The following is a 27,579-nucleotide window of genomic DNA, read 5'->3' on the forward strand; positions in this document are numbered from 1 at the left end:
GCAGGGAGAGATACAGACAACCCTGCTGCTGAGAGAGAGAGAATCAGCTATCTTCAGGAACAACTTCCTGATAAGTTATCCAACCCCAAGCGGTCATCCCCCCAAAAATACAATATGAGCAACACAGATGGACTCAGTAGGGTGTGTGTGTGTGTGTGTGTGTGCATGTGAATGTGTATGTGCATGTGTGTGTGTGCATGCATGTCACTGACAATTATAATTAAAGATTCAGTGGGGGTAGATACAAAGCTAGTTAGAGGAGGGAAATCACACCTGCATATCAACTCTAAAACTCAGAAACAAAGAGCAGAAGAAAAGTTTCTGGAGGTGGAACGTGGGAAACTGGGTAGACACTGGCCAAAGGACAGAACACTTCAGTTAGTTAACCAATCAGAATCAAGTCTGGACTGGAGATTTCTATGGCTGGAATGTTTTGTGCTCTCCAAATTGAGAGATAGTCCCCACTGAAACTGGCCCTGGAGGTGTGATTTTGGGAAGTGATTGTATTATAGAGATAATACCCTCATGGGTGCCATTGGTTTACCTATGAAAGAAGGTGTTAGACAGGTCACCCTTTTTTGTATATGTGACTTCTGCCACATGAAGACACAACATTTCTCCTCTCTAGAAGATGCACAATTGGAGCCATCTTGAAAATGGATTATTGTCACATATCTATACCTGTATGCGCCCTAATCCAGGATGTCCAACCTTTAAGACTTTCAACTTCTAGAAGAGTAAACAATGAGTCTCTGTTCTCTGAGTGACCAAACCTATGATAACCTGATTGATAGTGGGAAAACTGAACTGACAGGGTCTGTAATCAACAGCACTGTGTTGAGTGGTTAGAATTTTATCCTCACCACCCGATGTCACTATGTGGGGTTATTCAGCTTGGCTGTGGTCATCATTACAAATGTAATTTTATAGTAAAACATCACATTGTATATTTTATTTATTTAATTTATATTGCTCATATTTATCAATGATTCTTCAGTAAAACTGCAGGGAGAGAAGAAATTTTCACACCAGCCTTGTTTCTCCCGGCGATCTGGTAAGGAAAGCCAAATGTGATGTTTTTAAAATGAAACCTCTACTTCCATAAACTTTCAGAATGGCCTCCACCAGAAAGATATATGATAGTAGAAAAGGCATCATTTATTGAAAAACAGCAAATAAATTGAAGTTTCTTGGAACCTGAAGCTTTCCTCTTCAATAAACTCTCAAGTACTTGTTATCGGAGCCACTTTTAAGGGAAGTCTAGCCCAGCTGTGTGATGCATGTCTGTGCTTTTTGCAGCTAGGGAACACTAAGTATATATCTCTTAAGAGCTTCTGGCCATCAACTTTCCCCAAAGAGGAAAGCAGAAGGGGAGTGGGAGAGGAACACTGAACAGGAAAATGCACATGTGGTCTTTTCTGCAAATCAAGTGATGTCTATGTTCTGATGAAAAAGTAAGAAAATAAAAAGTTGGAGCTGGTATTGCTCAGACAGAAGGTTGAGTGGGTTATTTTAAATCTTTCTGGATTTTGCGCACTTCTTGCCTCTGTGGAGAATGTCAAAGGCATTACTTTAATCTGATGATTTGAATGTCACCACCATCACAGTAACTTGCCGGGCACTGGGTGACATACTTAACATGGATTAATTTACTGCTTTCAACATCTCTAAGAGACAGACACAATTAAGAGTACTGCTTTGTGACAAGGAGACAATAGGCACAGATGTTCAAGGACACGCTAAGGAACTGTAGTTGCACATCTAAACCTGGTCACTTAGCCACTGTGCCAGAGTTCTGGACACTCAGAATGAGAGGGAATGAGGATTGGGAAGGAAGAAAACCTTGGGTATACAAGGAGCCAAGGAAATGGCTCTGGGGTAGAGGTCCAGTGGAATGAGGAAACATGCCAGGCCTAGACAAGTGTAAGAACATTCAGTGAAAAGTGGTGAATGCCAGTGATCGCTACACTCAACACAACCTGCCTCATCATGACAGGATAGTGTCATAGCAGAATGGGACAAGAGATGATAGATGATAGATAGATAGATAGATAGATAGATGGCTAGATTTCATTATGATCAATAAATAGCATTTATATTAGACCATTTAGCAGCAAAACAAGAGCAAGCAGAGATTCTAAGATCCAACTAGAAGAGGACAAAATAATTCTTCTAGTACAGGTCTTCTGGATCTCCATTATCTTCCCCAAGGAAATGCTGTTTTCATGTGTGAACAATATAAAATGATCACTTTTACTTCCTAGACTTTGAATGCCCCTTGGACTGTCTTCCAAGGTGAAACTTTGGGTGGACTGAGCTGTTGAAATTCTTATCAATCACATAGGAAGAATGGTCTTTACCTGGCTAAATGACTGTGTATATTTAGAGCAATTTTTTTTTTTTTTTGGTTTTTCGAGGCAGGGTTTCTCTGTAGCTTTGGAGCCTGTCCTGGAACTAGGTCTTGTAGACCAGGCTGGCCTCGAACTCACAGAGATCCGCCTGCCTCTGCCTCCCGAGTGCTGGGATTACAGGCAATTTTTAAATACACAATACAATGGCAGAGAAAGAATGCTCTTCACGTGTTTAAAATATTGTACACATTTTCAGCAATTTTTATATACACAACAATTGGCTCTGTTTATTTACAATCAATCCTTTCCCCCTAGGTAAGGCAACCTGAATTGGCCATTCCCAGATAGATGACAGGCTACCTTGCCATAAGGCCATGTTCCTGCTCTATCTCTTGCTAGAACTCCTTCTGCCTTCCTCTGTATACACGCTGAATGGATGTGTTAGACAGCTTTCCATCACTATACCAAATACCCGAGAAAACCAATTTATAAAGAAGGACTGTTTCACGTGACTTGGTATTAAAGGTTCACCCCAAGGACCAGCCCTATTGCTTTTCTACTCGAAGACAAGGCAATACCTCACAGCAGAGAGGTATGACTGGCTTTCTGCTTCATGACCAGGAATTGGTAAAGAGAAAGAGGAATGAGCTAGAATCTTCCTGTCCACTTCGAACACTCCTACAGTGACCCAAAGACCTCTGCTAAGATCTCCTAGGAGCAGCGGTTTGCCACTTGCAGGTCTTGGCCCTAGCAGGGGTCTCAGATCAGATACCCTGCATACCAGATATGTACATTATGATTCATAATGGTAGCAAAATTACAGTAATGAAGTATCAACAAAATAATGTTATGGCTAGGGGGTCACCGCAACAGGAGGAGCTGCATTAAAGGGTCACAGCATTAGGAAGGTTGAGAACACTGTCTTGGACATTCTACTACCTCTCATATCACTAAGAGCCATAAAAGAAGCTCTCAGCACATGCTTGAGGAGATGCTAAATTAAATACAACTTGGATGCCCATCCTCATGATTTGCTATGGACGTATATCACTACAGCTACAATAAATATAAACCCGGACTTTTCTGGGTTCTTTTCATCATCAGAGAAAAAGGGAAGTTCTAGGAACTATGGAGTGCCATTGAAATATTTCTAAGGTGAGAAATAGCATGGCAGGCTTGGTCAGGCCACATGGCCTGGAGGAGTAAGAGCAGCAGCAGCAGCAGCAGCAGGCAGAGCCAGACCATAGAAGGAGAAATAAGAGCAGTAGCAGGGCAGGCTGATATGACAGCACTCAGTGGCCTCCAGAAATTATCTGACCACTGAAGCCTCAGTCTCAGTCCTGCCAAAACCAGAAGGAATACCCACCTAAGCCTTGGACCCTTAGGTACCTGAAGAAATGATCATCAAAGGCTCTCCTTTGCCTCCATCTGAAGAAGAAATCAAAGGAGCCATGGCCCCCAACTACACAAATTGGAGGAAAAGGGACCCCCCTTAAACACAGGTTCCACCTGTTCAGATTGGAGGAAGAGATGGGTAGACAACAGGGTGAGAATATACTCAAAAACATAAATAGGAATACAGCGCCACCAGAAACTAGTGGTTCTACAACAGCAAGATCTGAACATCTCAATGCAGATAAAAGGGAAGGAAACACCATTAAAAATAACTTTATGAAGATGATTGAGGTCCTTAAAAGAAGAAATGAAAAATTCTCTTAAAGAAATGGAAAAAAAGACAACCAAAAAAAATTGAAAGAAATCAACAAATCCTTTAAAGAAAACCAAGAAAAAGCAATCAAACAGGTGAAAGAAATGGTTCAAGACTTGAAAACAGAATTAGAGGCAACAAAAAAGACACAAACTGAAGGCAATCTGGAAATAGAAAGTCTAGGCAAACAATCAGGAACTACAGATGCAAGCAAACACAACGTATAAGATGGAAGAGAGAATCTCAGGCATCAAAGATACAATAGAGGAAAGAGATTCATCAATCGAAGAAAATGTTAAGTCTAACAACATTAGCTTAACATAAAATATCCAGGAAATATGGGACACCATGATAATACCAAAAGTAAGAATAACAGGAATTGAAGAACGAGAAGAGTAAGTCTCAATTATGAACATCTGTGCACCAAATATAAGCGCACCCTCATTTGCAAAAGGAACATTACTAAAGCTTAACTCACATATCAGGCTACACACTCTAACAGTGGGACGCTTCAACACCCCACTCTCACCACTAAACAGGTCTGCCAGACAGAAACTTAACAGAGAAATAAAGGATCAAAAAGATGTTATGACACAAATGGGCTTAATAGACATTTATAGAACATTTCACCCAAACACAGAAGAATATGCTTTCTTCTCAGCACCTCATAGATTATTCTCCAAAATTGACGACATACTCAATAACAAAGCAAATCACAACAGATACCAAAAAAATGGAAATAACCCCCTGTGTCTTATTGGACCATCATGGTTTAAAGTTAAAATTCAACAACATCAATTGCAGAAAGCCCACAAACTAATGGAAACTGAACAGTGCTCAGCTGGATCACCACTCTGTCAAGGAAGAAATAAAAAAAAGAAATTAAAGACCTCCTAAAACTCAATGAAAATGGCTGTACAATATACCCAAATTATGGGACACTATTAAAGCAGGGCTAGGGGGAAAGTTCATAGCACCAAATGCTTACATAAAGAAACTGGAAAAATCCAATACTAGGGACTTAACAGAATACCCTAGAACAAAAAGAAGCAAACTCATCCGGAAAAACTAAATAACAGGAAATAATCAAACTCAGAGCTGAAATCAACAAAACAGAAACAAAACAAAAATACAAAGAATTAATGAGACAAAGAGGTGGTTCTTTGAGAAAATCAACAAAATACACAAACCTGTATCCAAACTAATCAAAAGACACAGAGAGAATATCCAAAAGTCAGAATTTTAAAAGGGGTCATAACAACAGACAAGGAGGAAATCTAGAGAATCATCAGGTCATACTTCAAAAATATGTACTCCACAAAATTGGAAAACTTAAAGGAAATGGACAACTTTCTGAACAAGTATCACATACCAAAATTAAATCAGGACCAGATAAGCAAATTAAATAGACCTAAAACTGCTAAGGAAATAGAAACAGTCATCAAAAGTCTCTCAATCAAATAAAGCTCCAAACCAGATGGTTTCAGAGCACAATTCTACAAGATTTCAAAAGAACAGCAATGGGGGAGTGTTCCCCTTATTCCACATTTTCCCCAGTATAGATTATCATCAGTGTTTTTGATCTTAGCCATTCTGACAGGAGTAAGTTGGTATCTCAAATTTGTTTTGATCTGCATTTTTTGATGGCTAAGGATATTGAGCATTTCCTTAAGTGTTTTTCAGATATTTGAGAATCCTCTGTTAAGAGTTCTCTGCTTAGGTCTCTGTCTTTATATGCATATACATATTTGCATGCAATAACGATTAATGAGAAAAGAGACTATGAATTTGAAAGTAGGGGCATACAGGAGGATTTGGAGGAAGAAAGGGGAAAGCAGAAATTTCTAATTTTATTATATTCTCAAAAATAAAGAAATAAAAACTAAGACTGACTAAATAAATGTTAAAGAAAAACATGTATTTGTTTTCAGATAATAGTTGGATGATAAAATTTAATATTTATTTAAAGTTAACATTTTTATGTGACTATTCCATAAGAATGTATGATTTTTATAAAATGGTTCTGGCATCTTATAATATGTTGGAAAATATTCACTCAGAGCAGAGAGTCTATGAGTCCATAGAGTTGATTCCTGGGGAAGTTCTGAAAATTGAAACAATTTCCAGCTCATGTTAACAACATCAACACAGCCCTGATATTTCAACCACTCACCAATAAGAGAATGTCAGGTTTCCCCACCAGAGCCAGGGCAGTGGAGAGCTTCCGTCTGGTGCCCCCACTGTATGTGGCCACAGGTTTGTCCACATGAGATTCGAGGTGAAGGCGCCTTACCAGGTCTGCAGCCACCTGGAAGAGATAAGCTATCCATGAACCTTATTCCATGATGTCCACATGACCTGGGTTGCCTTCTGCCTCTTCCCACCATGCCTGTAGTCCTCTCACACAGAGGACCAAAAGACTTCCCGATCTCACATCACATTATTAGAAAAGGAGCAATAGGGAAAAAAACAGAGGAAAGAGGGTCCCATATCTTTGGAAACTTAGGATGTCCAAACACAGGTCTGGAGATCAGAGACCTCTGAGTCAATGATGAGTCTAGATGAGTATCTACATTCAGGTGAGTAGAATAAAGGGGGCCCCAAGGAAGGCTGAGAAATGACACCGAATTAGGGAAATAAGCCATTGACAGCATCTATACATTCAGAGTTTATTTATGCGGTATCCAGACTGAAGAAAGATGGTACCAGTTTCTTCTTCATAGCTGCCAAGAACTATCTGGTCACTTCACGAGGGTGCTACTTCATTCATCAGAACATACCTCCATCCTCAGTCACCAGAGTTACCTTCTCAGGCTCATAGCTTCTATTCTATCCACCACGCCACTCTGTATCTTATCACACACCCCTTTACCCTTAAATTTTAATTCAAATCTCCATTCTCCCCAATACTCATCATCCAAGTCTTTAAGGCCACACTTATGTTGATGTTCCCCAGAATAATTTGCCCTAAACTACTTCTTACCTATGTCTAGTTCTGTCTCTTATGTGGGACCCAGGTTAGGCATTTTGTTTGTTTGTTTCCAATTGTCTGTACAATTTTAAAAATAAACACTTCATATAATTCTTGTGTAGATAAAAATCTACATTAATCAAGGTGTTAATGCAGATGTAAATGCAGATTTGTTTTTCAGATACATTCATATAATTAAATTAGTGAAAAAGCAGACCTTAGTTCAAATGTAGAAGGACAAATTATATAAGATTATGACAACTGATAATTGTATATTTCAAAGCACTAAATAAAACAGTGTTAAGATGATGCATATACTTTTTCACAAACATATATAACTTAGGGTTATAATAAGAATATGATCATGATATGCTACAAATTTCAAAATATTTTGGATATCAACATCTTAAACCTAAATTATTCAGTCTGTATTTGTGTGGCTTCAAAATAATTTAGAAAACATAAGTGCTGGTCCGTGCTCAAACAGTGTGAGTCAAAGAAAGAGAAGTCAAGGCCCAAGAGGTAGATAGAGACTAAATCTTGAGTCTCCCACAGTCTCTGAGAAACCCATCTCAAGGTCAATTCTTTGTTCTCAATGAAAATATTCAAGCCATTTTCTCCAGACTGTCTTCGTAGGAAGCATCCCTTCCCCTGTATTCATTTAGTCCAATTATGTCTATTAAAATAAATTGAATAAAAGCCTCTTTACACAAATAAAAAACTTCAAAATATTTTATACAGAATTAGCAAACAAGCACAAATAGCTAATTGGGGAGCTGCCCTGAAAAGACTCAGACAGAATTCTGAATTCTGAATTTAATTCATAGTCTTATGCTGGGAAGCTTAAAGACAACCCATGGTGTCAATGGGATCACAAAGCCAAACTGTAAGACTTGTCCTGCATGATGCTCATAGGGAAGACAGAGGGAGGCAGCAGCAGGCTTCCTAGAAGAGAAGTCTTTGCTTCAGTGAGAGCAGTACTGTGGTCACACAGGCAGTCGACACTTTTGGAAAATTATGAACACAAAGAGCTGTGAGACTAGCAAAAACAAACAGAAATGGGAAAAGTGAAAATTTGGGTTATCTGTTTAGAGTTATGAAAACGTTCAAAATGTACATATTTTACAAGTGTTTATTGTGTTATACTGCATTCTCTTCAGAAGAGGGATAAAAAGAGGCTAATAAAGGGGAGAAACAAAGCAAAATAATGATGAAAAGTCCTGATTTTATAGCAACGCACTTCAGAGTAAATACATTGTTAATAAATTTGCCAAATGTTGTTGGTTATTTTTATGAGACCAAAGAGTGTCTGTCATATTTTTCTAATTTCACAAAAGGTTAAATAGTGCAGACTACAAGTTCCAGAGCCATTAATCACAGGGAAGCTTCCAGAATGTGTGGGAGCAAATGTACGATCTAATGGAATGTCACTTTTGGAAAATAACTGAAAACGATCTAATAAGAAGCATTTTGTTGCGAACTTTTCTGCACTCAGTGCCACTATCAAAATAATGTCGAATGCAATGACCTAGAAATCAAGGCTGGCAAAGTGCTACCTAGACCCCAAAATGTCATAAACCACAAAAACCTCACTGTTATTGTCCCAGAGTAACTAAATGTCATAAGTTACAAGATCTTACAGATGTCACTCTTTCAGAAAGTTCTACAAAGTGTGCCACCTTTAGAGCAGAAGACTGGAATTCCTGATCTTTATGGCCCAGGCTATAACACATTCAACATGTTAGAACTAAATGTTTTGCCAACCTGGACAGGCGAATACAAGCTTAAAATGCACCCTCTGCTCACAACTGTACAGTGTGAACAAACTTGAAATGTACCCTCTACTCACAGCTGTAGAGTGTGAACAAGCTTGAAGTGCACCCTCTGCTCACAACTGTACAGTGTGAACAAGCTTGAAATGTACCCTCTACTCACAGCTGTAGAGTGTGAACAAGCTTGAAGTGCACCCTCTGCTCACAACTGTACAGTGTGAACAAGCTTGAAATGTACCCTCTACTCACAGCTGTAGAGTGTGAACAAGCTTGAAGTGCACCCTCAGCTCACAACTGTACAGTGTGAACAAGCTTGAAATGTACCCTCTACTCACAGCTGTAGAGTGTGAACAAGCTTGAAGTGCACCCTCTGCTCACAACTGTACAGTGTGAACAAGCTTGAAATGTATCCTCTACTCACAGCTGTAGAGTGTGAACAAGCTTGAAGTGCACCCTCAGCTCACAACTGAACAGTGTGAACAATGGACTGGAAACTTGTTCAACTGGCAGAACCTGAATTTAAGTCAAAGGAAGAGATAAGCTTTCCTTGCCTAAATAAACATTTGAGGATTGCAACTGTAAAGGGCAAGATTATAGATATAACAGATCAGCAAACTTACCATAGGTGCCTGGAGTTCAGCTCAGCTTTGGATACAGGGAGAGGGGCTTGGTTCTGCCTTCACTAGATGTACCAGACTTTGTTGAATCCCCAAGGGAGGCTTTACCCTCCCTGAGGAGTGGATGTGGGTGGGGTCGAGGAAGGTGTGGGGAGTAAGTGGAGGGGAGAGAGGGGGAATTGGGATTGGTATGTAAAATGAAAAAATACTACTTTTAAATAAAAAAGTAAATTAATTTAAAAAGTGGAAATAAGAAAAGCTCCAGGCTAGAGTGTATCTATAGTCATTAAACACAGTTTCCATTTCCTAGATCACACAAAAAGCCTGAGATGTCAGTGATGGAAGATAGTTGTTCTAGTCTACTAGCTAGCAACTGTCAGGGCAGTGTCAATCAAAAGCCTGTGCTCCAGAGCTGTTACCACTGTTATCACTCTGTGTTTCACTTTCTCCGATTTTAAAATCAGGCAAACACTTCTTTACTACTTTCAACAGGGTATGAGACATATGTACAGAAAGACAATCACACATCTCTTAAGGGCAAGATGCCTTCTGAGGACTGCATCTTGAGACATTTCATCATGCTGTGAACCTCAAACAACTCTCTCCCAGTGCAATGTAGTAGCTGTCAATCACTGAGCATGAATATGACCTCTCAATACTATCAAGAGCTATGGTAAATACAAAGTGCATGAGGCTGTTGCCAGGACATCGGTTTTATGGTAACCCATTTTTGTAAGTAGAAGTAAACCAATCCAGAAGAAAACACATTATAGTGCTGCAAATATTTAAACCAGCAATAGTCAAGCATTAAGTATAGCAGTCAATGACAGAGCTGATGGCAGGGGTTTGTTAACACCACCACATTCACATATGTGATGTGTCATGATGCAATGTTAAGGTGGGCGTGCAGTCATCAAGCTATTGGGAGTTTTCATTCCAATTTTGTAACCTCACCAGTATGGGATCCACAGTGAAAGAAACATTAAGATATGGTTCCTGACGACATTAATTGGATCATCATTTTATGTTGCTTAACCCTAATATCTGTAATAAGAACCTCAGAACCCTACGCTTATTCTACATTTCAATTTGCTCACACAATTTACTGTAGTGAGAAATTGGCTGGGAGAGGCACTATGTCCTTTAGGAATATGTAGAAAATGTGCAGATCTATTAGAAACCGCTGAATGAGCAAGTCGCAGTATCATCTGCATAATCCACTACAGCTTCATGAAAGAAATAAAGCTAGTTCCTAATTGGTGAGCATTAAAGGAACTTCTCGGTGGAGGAGTTCAAAACACAGACTGAAGGACAGTGGATTGTCAGAAAGCAATTGCCTGGGTGACAGAGAGCACCAAGTCTTATTAAGGGAGACGTCATCAGTGCATTCATCCAGACAGGAGGGACCAGATTATAGCCACTGCCAACAATCTACCTCTTCCATCAAAAGCTAACAAGAGGGAGCTGACAGAGAAAATGCCTATTAAAGATAGAGCCAAATATTAGTACTGGATGTTAAGAGAAGTTCTACTTTACTTAGCTTTGTTTATTACCATGGGAGGTAGGTCAAGTGTCCTGGGTCTGAGCAATGAAATGGAGAGTTTCCATTTTGGCTTTGGAGCAGCTATAAGTTATGGAACAGAAATAAAAAAAAAAAAGAAAGACTACAGCATTAATAAAACAACACAGAGAATGAATTGTCATGGACCAGTAAGAGCAGTGGCTACTAGCTTTGTCTACTGTGAATCCTAGGATGTCCCAACTCCTACAGACTCTAATTGATAAGCTCCACCCCCTTTATCCTACTTCTTTTGCAGAACCAGAAATCTAGACAGCACTTCACATACTACAAAGAGGTGTGTAAAGGGCAAAATGTGCTTAAGCGCCTTCCATTCTGACGCATTCCTACTTTAAATGCTCTCTGAGCTGTCTATCAAGGCTAGTAGCTCCGATCTGACCCCAGCTTGCATCAACAGAAGAGTCAAGTCTCCCCTGCGGACTGTTTCACCTGCTTTCGATCACTCTCAGGCCCGAGAATTCTTGCCCTTCTAGGCGCTCTTTCATTCTCCTGAGACCACCCAGAAAAGCACTCCTCCCAGGAAACTTTCTGCCTGCTTCTGTAATCCACTTTAGTAACTCCCAAGCTCCACAAACATTTTGTGTCTAGTTTTGCAGTATTTGTTCCTGACCACAAACCACAGACCAGGAAATCTACAGACATTCATAGGAAAAAGAGAAAATTGTACAGATACAAAGTAACAGAACATATTTTTTGCTTATCTCCTTGCATAGAACTCTCTCACTAACACAGTTTTCGATATACAATATCAATAAAATTTTAATATTGGAAAATGACTTCCCTGAACTCATCTGCCAATATGACTTCTTATCCTGGGGAGAGAGAACAGCCTTGGAGCCATAGTTAATGGACCAGCAGCTCTTAGTGGATCCTTTTCCTTGGAAAACCGCAAGATTGCTTACCTCTGGAATGTACTGTTTTGGAATCCCACGGAGGCTGCAGTAGTATTGGAGATGCTCCCAGCCAGTCAGGAGATCATCCAAGGCATCCTGCTGTGGACAGTAGCCAAAGAGAATTCCCACTTTGCCAGCAGAAGTCAGATCCACCATATCTCTGCACATAGAAGTAGAACAGGCTGACAAGGCTTCATGAATACAAATCAACCTACCCCTTAAATTTAACTCATCAATTTCCATCACTCTGCATTTCCCATAGCTAACAATTTTGCACAAATATTTTCATCTAATGACAAAATGAAGGGTACTAGAAAATGCCACGCTAAAATATATATCTTGGCACAGGGACTACTCAGCTAACTTAAACCAGCAAACTCTGAGAAACCTGTTTAATCTCCCCAGTCCCCTGATAAAGAGTTCACCAACTTCCCTTTTGTAAAGAACATGCTAACTTGCAAAGGTATCTCTGCACTTGCTACTTACAGAGACTACTCTGACCACCTACACACACAAGCAGAGGAGACTAATTTACTAGACACTTCTCCTCCCCGGAATGCCAAACCCATTTCCATTTGATACTACCTGTGTATAAGTCTCTTTCTTCAAACCCATCATTTGATCCTCCCTCTGTCCCGCCCTTCTGTGGTGGTTTGAAAGAAAATGGCTCCCCAAAAGAGGGGCACTATTAGGAGGTGTGACTCTGTTGGAGTAGGTGCAGTCTTTTTCAAAGAAGTGTGCCACTATGGGGGTGGGCTTTGAGGTCTCTTCTGCACAAGCTTTGCTCCATGTACCCCTCAGACCATTTCTTGCTACCTGTAAGATGTAGGACTCTCAGCTACTTCACCAGCACCATGTCTGCCTGCATGGCACCACGCTCTTTGACATGATGATAATGAAACAACCTCCGAAACTGTAAGCTGCCACCCCAATTAAATGTTTTCCTTATAAGAGTTGTCATGGTTATGATGTCTCTTCACAGTAACAGAAACACAAAGAAACTTTCCTCTGTCTCTTCTTTTTCCATCTTTGTTTCTTCTGTATTTCCCCTCTCTATATATAATTATACATAATACATAATTTTTCTTTGTAAAACTCTTGTCTGTATATATAAAATTAAATATACCTTTGTTAGTTTAATTTCTAGGGCCTTATAACATAGAACCAAAAATGGTAGAGAACAAAACTGTTTCCTCCCTCCCAGTAGCAACCCATGAGATTAGCACACTCATGAGTGTTTATGAGCATATGTGTATATATGTGTGTGTATGTATGTATATATATATGTGTGTGTGTGTGTGTGTGTGTGTGTGTGTGTGTGTGTGTCTAGCACTGAGCTTCCTATTTGGCATGTGATATGTTCTGAATAAAAGGCTATCTGTAATATTTCTACAAAGAAACTATTGTAAACAATGTGTAAATCCTTAAAATTACAGTTGAAGATTTCACAATTCAATTTAATTATAACAATTCAAATAAACTTTCAATGAATATATGAAAAGTAGTAAGAGTTAATGAGTCCAGTTGCAAAGGTCATCACAAGCTTCCATACCTTGCCATCCTCCCTCTCACAATGCTCCCATTAGGATCAGCTTCTACCAGCATGACAAACATGCTATGACTGTTCTAATAGCTGAGTCTAGCATGTATGGCAGCTTTGGACTGTGTGCTGCAGTTTTATTTTATAGTGTCGCTCTTTTAAAGTCTTCTATTCTTCCTGCCAGGCTTCAGGAGAAGTGGTGTTCTTGTGCTTTGTGACTTGACTTTTGTCAGAATGTCACAGAGTTGAAGGGACACATGGAGCATGCCACAGATTCTTTCCCATAACAAAATGCACTTCAGTTTAATTCACACTCTCTAAGATGAAGGTGAAGACTCTGAACTTACACACTGGAAGCTAGTCTTTTAAGTAATGGTATTAAGAGGTGGCTACTTCAAAAGGAGACTGGGTCAGAAACACTGGTATCTCAAAGAATGGGAGAGTGTGATGTTTAATAAAAATTAATCTGACTTAATTAAGAATAATGCAAAAGGAGGTCATGAATTTGAAAATAAGCAATAAGGAGTATTTGTGATAGTTTGGGGGACAGAAATGCTGTAATTATATTCTGATTCAAAAAACAAAGTAATAATAAATAAATAAATTAGATATATAAACATTGGGAAAATGGTACTTCCAAGTGCATCTGTGAGAGTATTTCTAGAAAATCCCTGACTCATGGAGGCACACTTAAAGCAGGAGGCACCATCCCACCTGCTTGAGGGTCAGATGAAATAAAAAGGCAGAAGAAGGCAAATTCAACTTTGTCTCTCTCACTCCCTTTCTTCTTACTTCCCTCTGCCCTCTCTTCTTCTTTCCTCCTTTCCCTTTTTCTTTTCTTTGTTTTTTTTTTGTTTTTTATAAATTTATTTATTTATTAAAAATTTCCACCTCCTCCCATTTCCCCCTCTCCCCCATCCCTTCCTCTCCAGTCCTAAGATAAGTCACGATGCCCTGCCCTGTGGGAAGTCCAAGGCCCTCCCTACTCCATTTAGGCCCAGGAAGGTGTCCACCCAAACAGACCAGGCTCCCAAAAAGCCAGACCATGCTGTAGAATCAAAACCCAGTGTCATTATCATTGGCTTCTCAGTTAGCCCTCATTGTCAGCCACATTCAGAGGGTCTAGTCTGATCACATGCTCATTCAGTCCCAGTCCAGCTGGCCTTCCCCCTTCCCTCCTTCCCCTTCCTTCCTTACCACACTTTCAAGTATTCTGACTGGTTCATTATCCTCACAAAGGCCACATGGGGGAATTAATAGTCCAACTTTTCCTCTACCATGGAAAAACTGCAATATATCCTCATCTCTGAAGTAGGCAGTCTTCACCTGACTTATGTCTGGTAGGATCTTCTTCCTCTAGTGAGCAGTAATACTATGATTGTTACACAACCATTCTTACGACATGCATGTCCTTTACTAATTCTTGCATAGGAAATGAGACTGTCAAGGAAGACGTCCTCTTGAATTTGTAGTCCGATAAACAATGAATACATTTTACATCATGACTCACCATGGGGTATTTGTTTCTCGCATTCAAAAAATGCAAAGATTGAATGAAAATACAAGTTTCAAGAATCCCTGTATATTCAGTAACTAACTCTGAAAAACTTAATAGGGAAATAATTCAATAGAATTATACACACACACACACACACACATATATATAATTTGTGTGTATATGTGTATATACATTTATGATCATGTTTATGTATATTTTATCTGTAGTTGCAAACGTTATTTTAAATTCATTATCAGAGTGTCAATCTGGGATTTGATTTATTGAAAGTCTAAAAAGTTTTATAACCAAAAATACATAAAATATTTAATTAAAGCTATGCAGAAAGCCTTGCCCCATGAAACACTGACAACTGGATCCAATGCGGGACACACCCAGGTAATGCTTAGCAATGACGACAGGCATGTGTCTGAAGAAAAGGAAAATTCACTGTGATAAGCAACATGTGCTCTCATCTTCCTGAAGCAAAGGTCATTGTGACAGATAACATTGAGCTGCATGAAGTGGCTCCTGAGAAGCTAAGGGGCTAAGCAGAGTTGGTATTATTCTTTAGAGGTAAAAATAAGATATGGGGCTACAGAGTCAGATGAAGACAGGTGAGCCCATGCACAGGAGAAAATGAAGAGAATCTGTATCTCGGGCTTTTCTACCTGGGGACAGTGATGGGATGAACATAAGAAGAAAAGAACTGCCTGGTGTCCCAGTCTCACCAAATGCAAAATTCCTCTTTGAAGTAGAATTACTATGTATTGATGGAAATAGTGGTAAAGGTATCAACCACAATGAAACCTTAGCCTTGAAACTCATGCAAGGAATTAGAGCTTGTTACTGGGGAACAGGAAGACTCAAATGGAAAAATCCAGAGAGTTAAAACCTGTTTACTCAATCCCAACATTTGAAAAATGCAATGCCTTATAAGTTCCTTGCAGCCTCAAATATTTTACTATAACTACAGAAAATATTAGGGATAATTATTTTTCCATTTACCTAAAAGTTTCAGTAAAAATATATGAACTATCTTGATCTGAAACAAAAAAAAAAGAAATGGGACAAAGTAAATCTAGATCATGAGAAATAACAAAGCAAAAATTTAAAAAATAGATAAAATAGAAAAGGCTATAAAGATAACGAAAACCTTCAAAGTCACAAGTTAATTCTTTGGGAAAATAAAAATTTCAAACCTTTAGCTACACCGGCCAAGAAAAACAAAAACAAAACAAATAACATTAACAAAAACAAAGATTCACATGGTTAAAATTGCAAGAAGCATTTCTATTAAGATATAGAAACAGAGAGGCTTATGATGCAGTAGTACTAGCATCCTTATGGGGACAGATCCATAGAGTGTATTCTTAGGTACACTTAAGAATAAACAAGCAACTGTACTTTTGTCTGGTTGAGGAAGAACAAACTCCAACAGATGCACAGGAAGTAGGTTGAACAAGTACTTTTTAAAGTGCTCACAATTTAACCCTAGGACCAGATAATTTCAGTAGTGAGTTTTAATGAATGTTTGAAGACTAACATCAACCCTTCACAGTCTGTTTTGAAAAAATAAGAGACAAGTATAACTCTGAGTTAATTTCTAAGAATTATAATGATAATGAAACCAAAGACATGAGAAGGAAATAAACCTCTGCAATTTATTAGGACTACAGACAGACGAATTCTTATAAAACACACATTCTCATTAACTAATAATGGGGTTATGCCCCAGTAAACTCAATGTGTACTGAAAACATCATACATCAAAAATGCTTTTACTACTATCTGTGTTTACATATTTCTGTAATTCTAGCACTTCAGACATAAAGGCAAGACAATTGTGAGCTCATGGCCATCCTGGGCTATTTATCAAGTTCCAGACTATTGTAACGAGATCCTGCTGGGGAGGGGGGGCATTACTACTTTTCAATTGCTCAATGAATGAACACTATAGCTCAAACTGGTCTACCTTATACATTCTTACGACTCAAAGTAACCTACACTTGAGTACTTTGGAAGTATTATTACTGCATTTTATTAACCTTAGAAGAGATGAAAATTCAAAGTACAGTTTCTAATTAATGCCTATTTCTTTCCTAATAGCAATGAATTGAAAAACTATGTTTAGAATCCAATAGATCAGGAACCATGTGTATAAGGAAATCAAATCCAGTAATACATAGGGATAATTAGATATAAGGAAGTAAGGTAAAGCCAACAAAGGCAATGTTAGTTCAGTATGCTAAAATTAATCATTATATACTGAATTAATGGAGTACAATTATCATATGCCATCCAAATAGACAAAACACCACACTTGACAAAATCCAAAGTAGAAATAAAATAGGTTTATTATATGACACTATTTATAGGAACTTCTCCATTTATATGATCCACATATATAGACAGACAGATCTACAGAGGAAAAAGTAGATTCATAATAGTTGATGATTAGGGAAGGGAGTGACAAAAAAGAAAAACTAATACGTGCAGAGTCTGCTTTGAAGGTGATAAAAATATTCTGGAGTTACATATTAAAAATTACCATGCAATTTTATGAATATAACCATTGCAATGTTACACTTAAGGTAAAAATTTTGAAGTATTTGAACTGAATCTTAATTAACCGAAACATTGTCAGGAAAAGATCAATATACAAATGTTCTATGGAAGTTCTCAAACCCCTTCATACCTGCACTATATAGATGCGTGTACCAATGATGTTCATTCTAATGCTTGTCAATATTAATGAAGGAAAAGAATCACAACATTCAACAATATGAGTACTAATCACTTCACCAATGTGGAATTATGAAAAAGAAGCTGCAGATAAAGAGACTTATTGACTAGCCAACCAATTGAATAGACAACCAATGACTGGTTCATTTTGAGGCCAACACCACAAAAGGGAGACCATGACCGACACTTCCTGGAAGGTCAGTAACTTGATACTTGATAACCCAGAGACCTAGGATAGAATCAAACATGACTAGAAAAAAAAAGTTAAGTAAAATGATTCCTAATGATATTCTGCTATACCCATAGATCAGTGCCTAGCCCAATTACCATCAGAAAGATTTTATTCAGAAACTTACGGGAGCAGATGCAGAGACCCACAGCCAAGCATTAGGTGGAACTCTCAAGGAGCCCCACAGAAGAGGGGAAGAGGGGAACGAAAGATTGTAGGATCCACAGTGATGGAGGACACCGTGGGAACATGTTCCACAGAATTAGCTAAGTAGGGCTCATATGGGCTCACAAAGACTGAAGCAGCAAACACAGAACCTTCAGGCCTCTGAGCTAGGTCCCCTGAATATCTATTATGGTTTTGTAGCTTGGTATTCCTGGAAGACTCCTAACAGTGGGGGAGGGGCATCTCAGACTCTTTTGCTTGCTCTTGGGGCCCTTTGACTCCTACTGGGTTGCCTCATCTAGCTTTGATATGAGGATATGTGCCTAGTCTTGTTGTAACTTGTTACACCATGTTCATTTGATAACCCTGGGAGGCCTGCTCTTTTCTGAATGGAAAGGGAGGAGGAGTAGATCTGGAGGAGAAGGAATAAGTGGTGAGGGAGGAGTGGGAAGAGTGGAGGGAGGGGACCTGTGGACGGGATACAATGTATGAGAGAAGAATACATTTTTTAAAAAATAACATTCTACTTTGAAATGTCTCCTGTTACTACAATGAACATGTTATTTTGACCACAATTGATGTGATTTATAAAGTTAAAAAGAAATCTGTGAAGAAAAATGAATAGAAAAAATAAGTCAAATAAAGAATTGATTTCAAGAAAAACTATTAAAAAGAATAAGAGTATACAGATATAAAAATGAATGACAGAACTTCTAGGACTAGACAGTATGGTGTGTGGAATAAAACAACCCATGGAATGAGAGTGATTAAAGGGACAGGAAAAGGAGCTGGACACAGAACAAGAAAATATTCAGACAATCATGAAGGCAAAAAGAACAAGGAAAGAAAAGAGCTATACAGTTGCCTATGTGTAATCAGAGTATCATAAAGAGAAGGAGGATAAAAAAAGGAAATGGATTTGAACAAATAATTTATACATTTGATGGCAACTAGGGTGCTCCAGTCAAACCCAACAGAGGCCAGTCAGGATAAACACAAAGAACCCATATTAGAATTTTTGTGAAAATGACCAAAACTAGAAATAAAATCTTCTTTAAAAAAAATGGGGGAAAAAATGCCAGGCGGTGGTGGCACACACCTTTAATCCCAGCACTCGGCAGGCAGATCTCTGTAAGTTTGAAGTCAGCCTGGTCTATAGATCAAGTTCCAGGACAGGCTCCAATGCTACAGAGAAACTCCCATCTTGAATTATATATATATATATATATATATATATATATATATATATATATATATATATATCATATGTGTGTATGTATGTATATGTATATGTAATTGAAAATACAAATAATGTAATCTATGATAGTCAAGAGAATATTTGGTTAGAAGGGGAAAATGACAGAGTTCCTGAGGACCCTTCACTAACATATTTCCTGGTGATGAAATACATAACATTATAAATATTCACCAAATTATATAATTAATACATGAGGGAATTATGTGGTTTTAATTTTAAAGTTAGAAAAAGTGTTGTTAATATCTTTGAAGTTAAGAAGATTTTAACTAAGTTTTTCCTACAATTGTCAATTTCAAAGCACTCTTAGGCAATTAAAGATAGGAGGCTTCATTTTAATTCTCTGACCAATTGGGAGATACGGAACACATATATTCAATATTCTCATTGTTACTCACTTCAGATACTTCCTGTCTCTTGTCTTGAACTTGGTCAGAATGTACTCACCATATTTGATAACTTTGAACACTAGAACATGGAAATAGCTTAGAACAGGTGAACCAGAGGCCCCACTACAGAATGAGTCTATTTTCCTATCAACACAGGTAACATCGCCCAGTGCGCTGATGGCCACCTTATTTCTAATTAGATACTTTAAAACTAAGATCACGATTTCACAATGAATTAAAACAGAGAGCATATTTTTCCTTATTCCCAGAGCAGAGCATATTCCTTCTGATATACAGTTAAGATTGTTGCATTTCCTTTGTAGTTAGTAGAAGCCCTTTATTGGATAATACTTTCTTACAGGAAACAGTTATATACTTTTTCTTGTTTTATTTTTTGTTTTTTGGTTTTGTTTTTTTGTTTTGTTTTGTTTTGTTTTTTTTTTTTTTTTTTTTGAGACAGGGTTTCTCTGTGGCTTTGGAGCCTGTCCTGGAACTAGCTCTGTAGACCAGGCTGGTCTCGAACTCACAGAGATCTGCCTGCCTCTGCCTCCCGAGTGCTGGGATTAAAGGTGTGCGCCACCATCGCCCGGCCTATCTTGTTTTATTTTTTAAAAACTTTAGGTAAAATGCAGGGTCTCCAAAATACTAGGCAAGTGCTTTACCACTGAGCTGCACCCAGAGCCCCAAGGTGTGCAACTGTTACTCTGAAATGATTTCTACGTTTGCGGACAGTTTGGTAGATGGTGTATACAGAAGATGCACAGTCTATTCAACTACCGTAGAACCATCGCTCCAGTCACACTGATGCCATGGCAAGTCAAGCATACTGCATTTTTCCTACCTGCATTTCATTAGTTTAATTTTTGTTATTTATTTTTATTTTACATGTATAAACATTTTTGCCTAAATGTATGTCTATGCATGCAGTGTCAACAGAGGCTAGAAAGGGGCATTGGATGTCCTGGAACTGCAATGACAGATAATTGTGAGATGCCACGTGGGCACTGGAGAAAGAAACCAGGCTTCTGAGAGAGCAGCCAGTAGTCTTAAATGTTGAATAACCTCTCTGGGCCATCATTAATTTAAATATCTAAGACTCTATGAAGTTTATATTCTCTGAGTTTTGGCAAAAGTAAGGATTTAGGAAGATCAACAGATGTAGTTCAAGTCTGGGGGTTCAGAACTGTTTTTCAATAGTGGTACGCTGGTCCATGTGGAGACACTACGGGTATAGCCTTCTGCAGATCTGCATACAAAAGGATGTGGTGGGATAATGCAGCTTGAGTCAAGCAGGAGTTAATGGCCCATCCAGAGATCATCTTAACTGAATAAGAAGATGAGCTTATTTATTTAAGTCCTTTCATCTAACTCCAAGGGATGCTAACCACATACTTCTTAAATCAGAATCACCGTCAATCACATTTATGCTATTAGAAAATGTCCCCATTCATTTCATAGTTTCCACACGTTTGCACTTGGTTATCTCGGCCTAATAGAGAAGGTCATAACATTCTGTATGCTTTATGCTTCAGCACCACTTGGAAAGACAAGACATTTTTCAGTGTGGGATCTGACATAAAAATGAACTTCAAGTGGCTTTTATCATGATTCATTCCAAATGGCTTTCTTCTCTTTAATTAATGGCACAACAGTCCCCCCCCAAAAAAAAACCTTAGAAATTAAATACAAATACAGAGGAACACTCTGAGTGGTCTTTGCCAAGAACCTTCCCACTCCAGGCATTTCATTTCCTTTATATTATCAGCAGTCTGTAAACTGTCAAAAAGTTAATGAGAGCAAAAGGCTGTTCAGTGGACCGGCAGGATTTGCTTTCCAGCGCTTCAGCATCTGCACCTTGCTTGCTTTTCAAACACTTGCTTAGCCCCTCCACTGCCCACATTTACCTACAGGTTTAACTCCAAATGTGCCACACACTGTATGTTCTGGTAAGCAGGTCCAGCCTGATGAAGTGTTTATGTGAGTCTTCAGGTAAACCACAAACTAACCGAAACTTTATAACCAGGCATTTGGAAAGCTGCATCATCCATAGCAGTTTGATTTTGCTTCAAAGAGAATATGGTATATCCATGATGTTTTGCCTATTAGATATAGATCAAGAACGTACAACTGAAGACTGGGATGCATTCATCTCCCAGGTTTAAGTTACAGCTCACACATACCCCACCTGTGTTCTGATCTAAGACAGTTAGGATTCTTTCAAGCTTTCAGATAGGTAATTAAATATGAATATACATGCAACAAGAAAATGCAGTCATTTTTATAGGTGATATTTAAGCTTTAAATAACTTAACTCCTGGGAATATGGCTAAGAGAAAATCTACTACACTAATAAATAATCCTTCTAAAATAGGGAAATCATAAACAATAACATTTTCATATTCTGATCAAGAGAATACTATAAATCTGGGGCAACAAAACATCTCTCATTAAAGTATGCATATGATTTTCTAATATCAGTTGCAAATTCTCCCATGTGCATTAATTTCTGTTCTATTGCTATAGCAAAATCAAATTACATAAGGAAGAGTTTGTTTTAGCTAATGGTTTGGGGTGGATAGTCTATAATAGCAGAGAATTCACAGATTTAGGTGAGAGCAGGAAGCTGAGAAATCAGATTTTAACCACACACAGGATGCAGAGAGCACAAACAGAAAGTGGAGTGAGGCTATAAACCCTCAAAGCACACTCCACAGCCAGACTTCCTTCAATTAGGCTACACCTTCTAAAGGTTCCATAGCCTCCCAAACAGTAGCACTAATTGGAAACCAAGCATTTGAAAACATGAGATATAATTTTATTCTATCTAATATCTTATTCAAAGGAAAGACTAGGTTAATATCTCATAGATTTATCTTTAAAGAAACACTAAAGGAGGATATGCTTATCACCGTTTACCAGAATGCACGGTATGTTTCTGTGAGTCATGATGTCACCACTAGTGACATATGTATGCTGACTTTTAGGAACTATTTAGAAGACATTGACTTAGTTCCAGGATATTAGCACCCCTTAACTTAAAGGTCCTCCCGCTTGAGGTCAAAGTTAGGGGTTATACAAAGTTATCATATTTAATGGTACCTAGATAATAAAAATGAATGTCACTATTGATACAATAGTTTTCAAAAATACATCACACACACACACACACACACGTGTGTATTACCATTTATATAATAGATAATGCCAAGACAGCTTATTTACTCATTTTTTAAATTATGGATTGTGTGTGTTTGGGTATGTGTGTATGTTCACATGAGTAGTGTCTGTGGAGGCCAGAAACAGACATTAGGTCCTTTCTAGCTAGAGTTACAGGTGATACGAGCTGTCTGATAAAAGTATTAAGAATTTAAGCTGGTTCCTCTACAAGAGCAGTATGTGCTCTTGATCACAGAAGCATCTCTCCAGCCAGCCCCAAGAAAGATTCTTAAACTTTAAATGCCTGATTTTGAATAGCATCAAATGTAAAATTAAAGAGTTTTTCCACATAAAGAAACAAAGCTATCATTTATTAGAAACTGGGAGATTGGGGGAAAAAAAGTCAGTTCAACTACTCTACACCTGCTTAACACTTCAATATTGAAGCAGAGCCAGGGAAATCAAGATTCTTGTTTTCATTAAAATGGAATATAAAATATCCTTCATGAGGAGCTGGAGATATGGCTCAGTGACTAATAGTGTGTATTGTACTTGCAGAGAGTTCAATTCCCTGAACCCACACTGGGAAGTTCACAACCATATACAATTACAGTTCTAGGGAAAATCCAAGGTGTCTGGCCTCTCTGGGCAGCTGCACATACATGCATATACCCACAAAGAGAGGCAAACATATACACATACTTATAAAATTAACCCTTTAAGAAATTCTACACGAGAAGTATATATCAGTCAAGTCTTGTTAATATAACAACATATCTACACCATCAAGATAATAAAATGAAAGGTTATTTGGGCCCATGGTTTTGGAGCTGTCAATATATAACCAGTTGGCTCATTGTTCTAAACTTGGTGATGCATCATGATGGGAGAATATGACAAAATACAACCATTCACCTCATAACAAGAAAACCAGAATGTAGAGGCCAGGATCCCTCTGTCTCCTTCAAGGGTACACCTCAAGTAAGAGAAGACTTCTGACTTTGCCCACTTCTTAAGAGTCCCACTTTGTCCCAGACACATAAGCTGGACCAAACTTTCCCACAGAATCTTCGGAGAATGCTGAGGATTAAAACACTAGCCTACAGATCATTCTGTGTCAGAATCTCAGAATGACCAGAAAGGCAATGTGAAAATAAAGCTAGAGACAACAGTTCATCTTTTGTTTATAAACTAGAGCATTCTTCTGCCCCCTCCAAGCTTTGCAGAGATTCTAATCCTTTTATGACTTGCAAAAAATCTAACCTGCGGAATTTAAACTTGCATCTGTACTGTTCTGTAAGCTTAAAGTGTATGGATACCAAACTGAAAATATCAGAATGCTACAAGATGATCTAACTTACAGGACCAGCATGGTAAATGAAGTCTGTTATTTAGCAGAATGTCACAGGAAGCATAGCTCTTCATGTAAAATAATTGCAAGCTATGAGATAATTTCATCATTTTGCAAAACCAAAATATTTGCATGTCATTACTAATGATGATACTAAATATTTTCTTTTAGAGCTAAATAAACTTGTCAACCGCCTACTAAATTTTTGGATAGCACATCTTATAAAAAAGTCATAACTTTATGTCTGTCAGTCTCAGAATGTATACACATATTTTACATTTCTGCCTAAGAAGAAAAACAAAAAGCTCAAACTAAGATGTACTTTTCTTTTTTATTTTAAAAAAGTACTACAAGGAAATCAAGACTAAATATAAAATGGAGCTTAAAAGTCAAAATAATCTTCTGTTCTTTGTTTTCTTTTGTTTGTTTGTTTTGTTTTGTTTTGTTTTCATGCTCTCAGTGGCCAGGTAACACTGAGTGCTTTGCAAACCCTGCCTCTGTCCACACCTCACTCTACTATCTCAAAGCCGTGTGTGAAGCTCCAGATCTCAGCTGAGACGGTGTGTTCCACTTCTACTTCTCTGGCTCCTCCGTTTATCAATTGTGCTTCATGTCTCTATTGTCTTCTGTCTACATGACTTGGAAGGAAAACCAGGCCTCTGGACATGGGTTATTGCACTTGACTTCGTCAAACTGCTCCCCCAAACTGGATCCACACCAAGAATAACATGTCTAATGATTCCCTAAATTACCCAGGGAAGATCTTCTACTCAGTAGGTTGCCTTTTTGCCTTAATGACTGTGTCCTTTGCTTTACAGAAGCTTCTCAGTTTCAGAAGGTCCCATTTACTCATTGTTGCTCTTATTGTTTGTGCTACTGGGGTTATACAAAGGAAGTGGTCTCCTGTGCTCATGTGTTGCAGACTACTTTCCACTTTGTCTTTTATCAGGTTCAGTGTGGTCAGATTTATATTGAGGTCATTAATCCATTTGGACTTGAGGTTTGTGCATGGTGATAGATATGGATCTATTTTCATTCTTCTACAGGTTGACATCCAGTTATGCCAGCACCATTTGTTGAAGATGCTTTCTTTCTTCCATTGTATAATTTTAGCTCCTTTGTCAAAAATCAGATGTTCGTAGGTTTGTGGATTAATATCTGGGTCATCGATTCGATTCCATTGGTCAACATCTCAGTTTTTATGCCAATACCAAGCTGTTTTCATTACTGTAGCTCTGTAACAGAGTTTGAAGTCAAAGAAGATAATGCCTCCCAAAGTATCTCTATTGTATAGGATTGCTTTGGCTATCCTGGGTTTTTTGCTGTTCCATATAAAGTTGATTATTGTTCTCTTAAGATCTGCGAAGAATTTTGTTGGGATTTTGATGGGGATTGCATTGAATCCATAGATTGCTTTTGGTAGAATTGTCATTTTTACTATGTTGATCCTACCAATCCAAGAGCAAGAAAGATCCTTCCATTTTCTGGTATCCTCTTCAATTTCTTTCTTCAAAGACTTAAAGTTCTTGTCAAATAGATCTTTCACTTCCTTGGTTAGAGTTACCCCAAGATACTTTATACTATTTGTGGCTATTGTGAAAGGTGATGTTTCTCTGATTTCCCTCTCTGCTTCTTTTTTCTTTGTGTATAGAAGGGCTACTGAATTTTTGGAGTGGATCTTGTATTCTGCCACATTATTAAAGGTGTTTATCAGCTGTAGGAGTTCTTTGGTAGAGATTTTTGGGTCACTTATGTATACTATCATATCATCTGCAAATAACGAAAGTTTTACTTCTTCCTTTCTAATTCGAATCCCCTTGATCTCCTTATGTTGCCTTATTGCTATTGCTAGAACTTCAAGCACTATATTGAAGAGGTATGGAGAGGGTGGACAGTCTTGTCTTGTTCCTGATTTTAGTGGAATGGCTTTAAGTTTCTCTCCATTTAATTTAATGTTAGATGTCGGCTTGCTGTATATTGCTTTTATTATATTTAGGTATGAACCTTGTATCCTTAATCTCTCCAAGACCTTTATCATAAAGGGGTGTTGAATTTTGTCAAATGCTTTTTCAGCATCTAATGAAATGATCATGTTTTTTTTTCTTTCGTTTTATTTATATGATGGATTACATTGATAGATTTTCATACATTGATTAAGACAAAAAGGCAACCTACTGAATAGGAGAAGATCTTCACCAACCCCGCCCCAGACAAAGGCCTGATCTCCAAAATATATAAAGAACTCAAGAAATTAGACATTAAAATTCTGAATAACCCAATTAAAAAATTGGGTACTGAATTGGACAGAGAATTCTTAACAGAAGAATTTCAAATGGCCAAAAGATACTTAAGATCATCTTCAACTTCCTTAGCAATCAGGGAAATGCAAATCAAAACAACTCTGAGATACCATCTTATACCTGTCAGAATGGCTAAAATCAAAAACACCAAATGATAACCTATGCTAGAGAGGATGTGGAGTAAGGGTTACACTCATCCATTGCTGGTGGGAATGAATACTTGTGCAACCACTTTGGAAATCAGTGTGGCGGTTTCTCAGGAAACTGGGAGTCAACCTACCTCAGGGTCCAGCAATTCCACTCTTGGGAATATATCCAAGAGATGGCCAATCATACTACAGAAGCATTTGTCCAACTATGTTCATAGCAGCACTATTTCTAATAGCCAGAACCTGGAAACAACCCAGATGCCCCTCAATGGAAGAATGGATAAAGAAGGTGTGGCACATATACACATTAGAGTTCTACTCAGCGGTAAAAAACAATGGCATCTGGAATTTTGCATACAAATGGATGGAAATAGAAAATACTTTACTGAGTGAGATAACCCAGACCCAAAAAGATGAATATAGTATGTACTCACTCATCAGTAGATTCTAGCCATAAACAAAGGACATTGAGCCTATAGTTCATGATCCTAGAGAAACTAAATAAGAAAGTGATCCCAAAGAAAAACATATATTTATCCTCCTGGATATTGGAAGTAGACAAGATCACTGGGCAAAAGTTGAGAGCACGGGGGTGGGGGTGGGGTGGGGGAAAGGAAAATGGGGAGAGGAAGGGGAGGATTGGGGAGAGCTTGGGGGAATGGGATGGTTGAGGTGGAGGAAGGGTAGATATGGGAGCAGGGAAGAAGATATCTTAATTAAGGGAGCCATTTTAGGGTTGGCAAGAAACTTGACTCTAGAGGCATTCCCAGGTGTCCAAGGGGATGTCCCCAGCTAGGTCCTTGGGTAGCAGAGGAGAGGGTGCCTGAACTGGCCTTCTCCCATAGCCACACTGATGAGTATCTTGCATATCACCACAGAACCTTTATCCCGCGATGGATGGAGATAGAGACAGA

The 27,579-nt window shown here is 38.3% G+C and overlaps 1 protein-coding gene across 2 annotated transcripts in view; it reads right to left on the reverse strand.

The window, feature by feature from the left end:
* Positions 1–27,579, reverse strand: part of Abca13 (ATP binding cassette subfamily A member 13) — a 398,914-nt gene that overhangs the window by 40,666 nt on the left and 330,669 nt on the right. For both annotated transcript variants that reach the window (XM_041669712.1, XM_041669711.1), the window contains exons 57-58: positions 11,901–12,051; positions 6,233–6,367 (exon numbers count right to left, since the gene is read on the reverse strand). In XM_041669712.1, the coding sequence (XP_041525646.1) occupies positions 6,233–6,367; positions 11,901–12,051 (286 nt within the window). The remainder of the gene's footprint in view (positions 1–6,232; positions 6,368–11,900; positions 12,052–27,579) is intronic.

Source organism: Microtus oregoni, unplaced genomic scaffold, assembly GCF_018167655.1.
Source record: "Microtus oregoni isolate MIOR12 unplaced genomic scaffold, Mior012 000019F_ref0000042, whole genome shotgun sequence".
Classification (NCBI taxonomy): Eukaryota; Metazoa; Chordata; class Mammalia; order Rodentia; family Cricetidae; genus Microtus; species Microtus oregoni.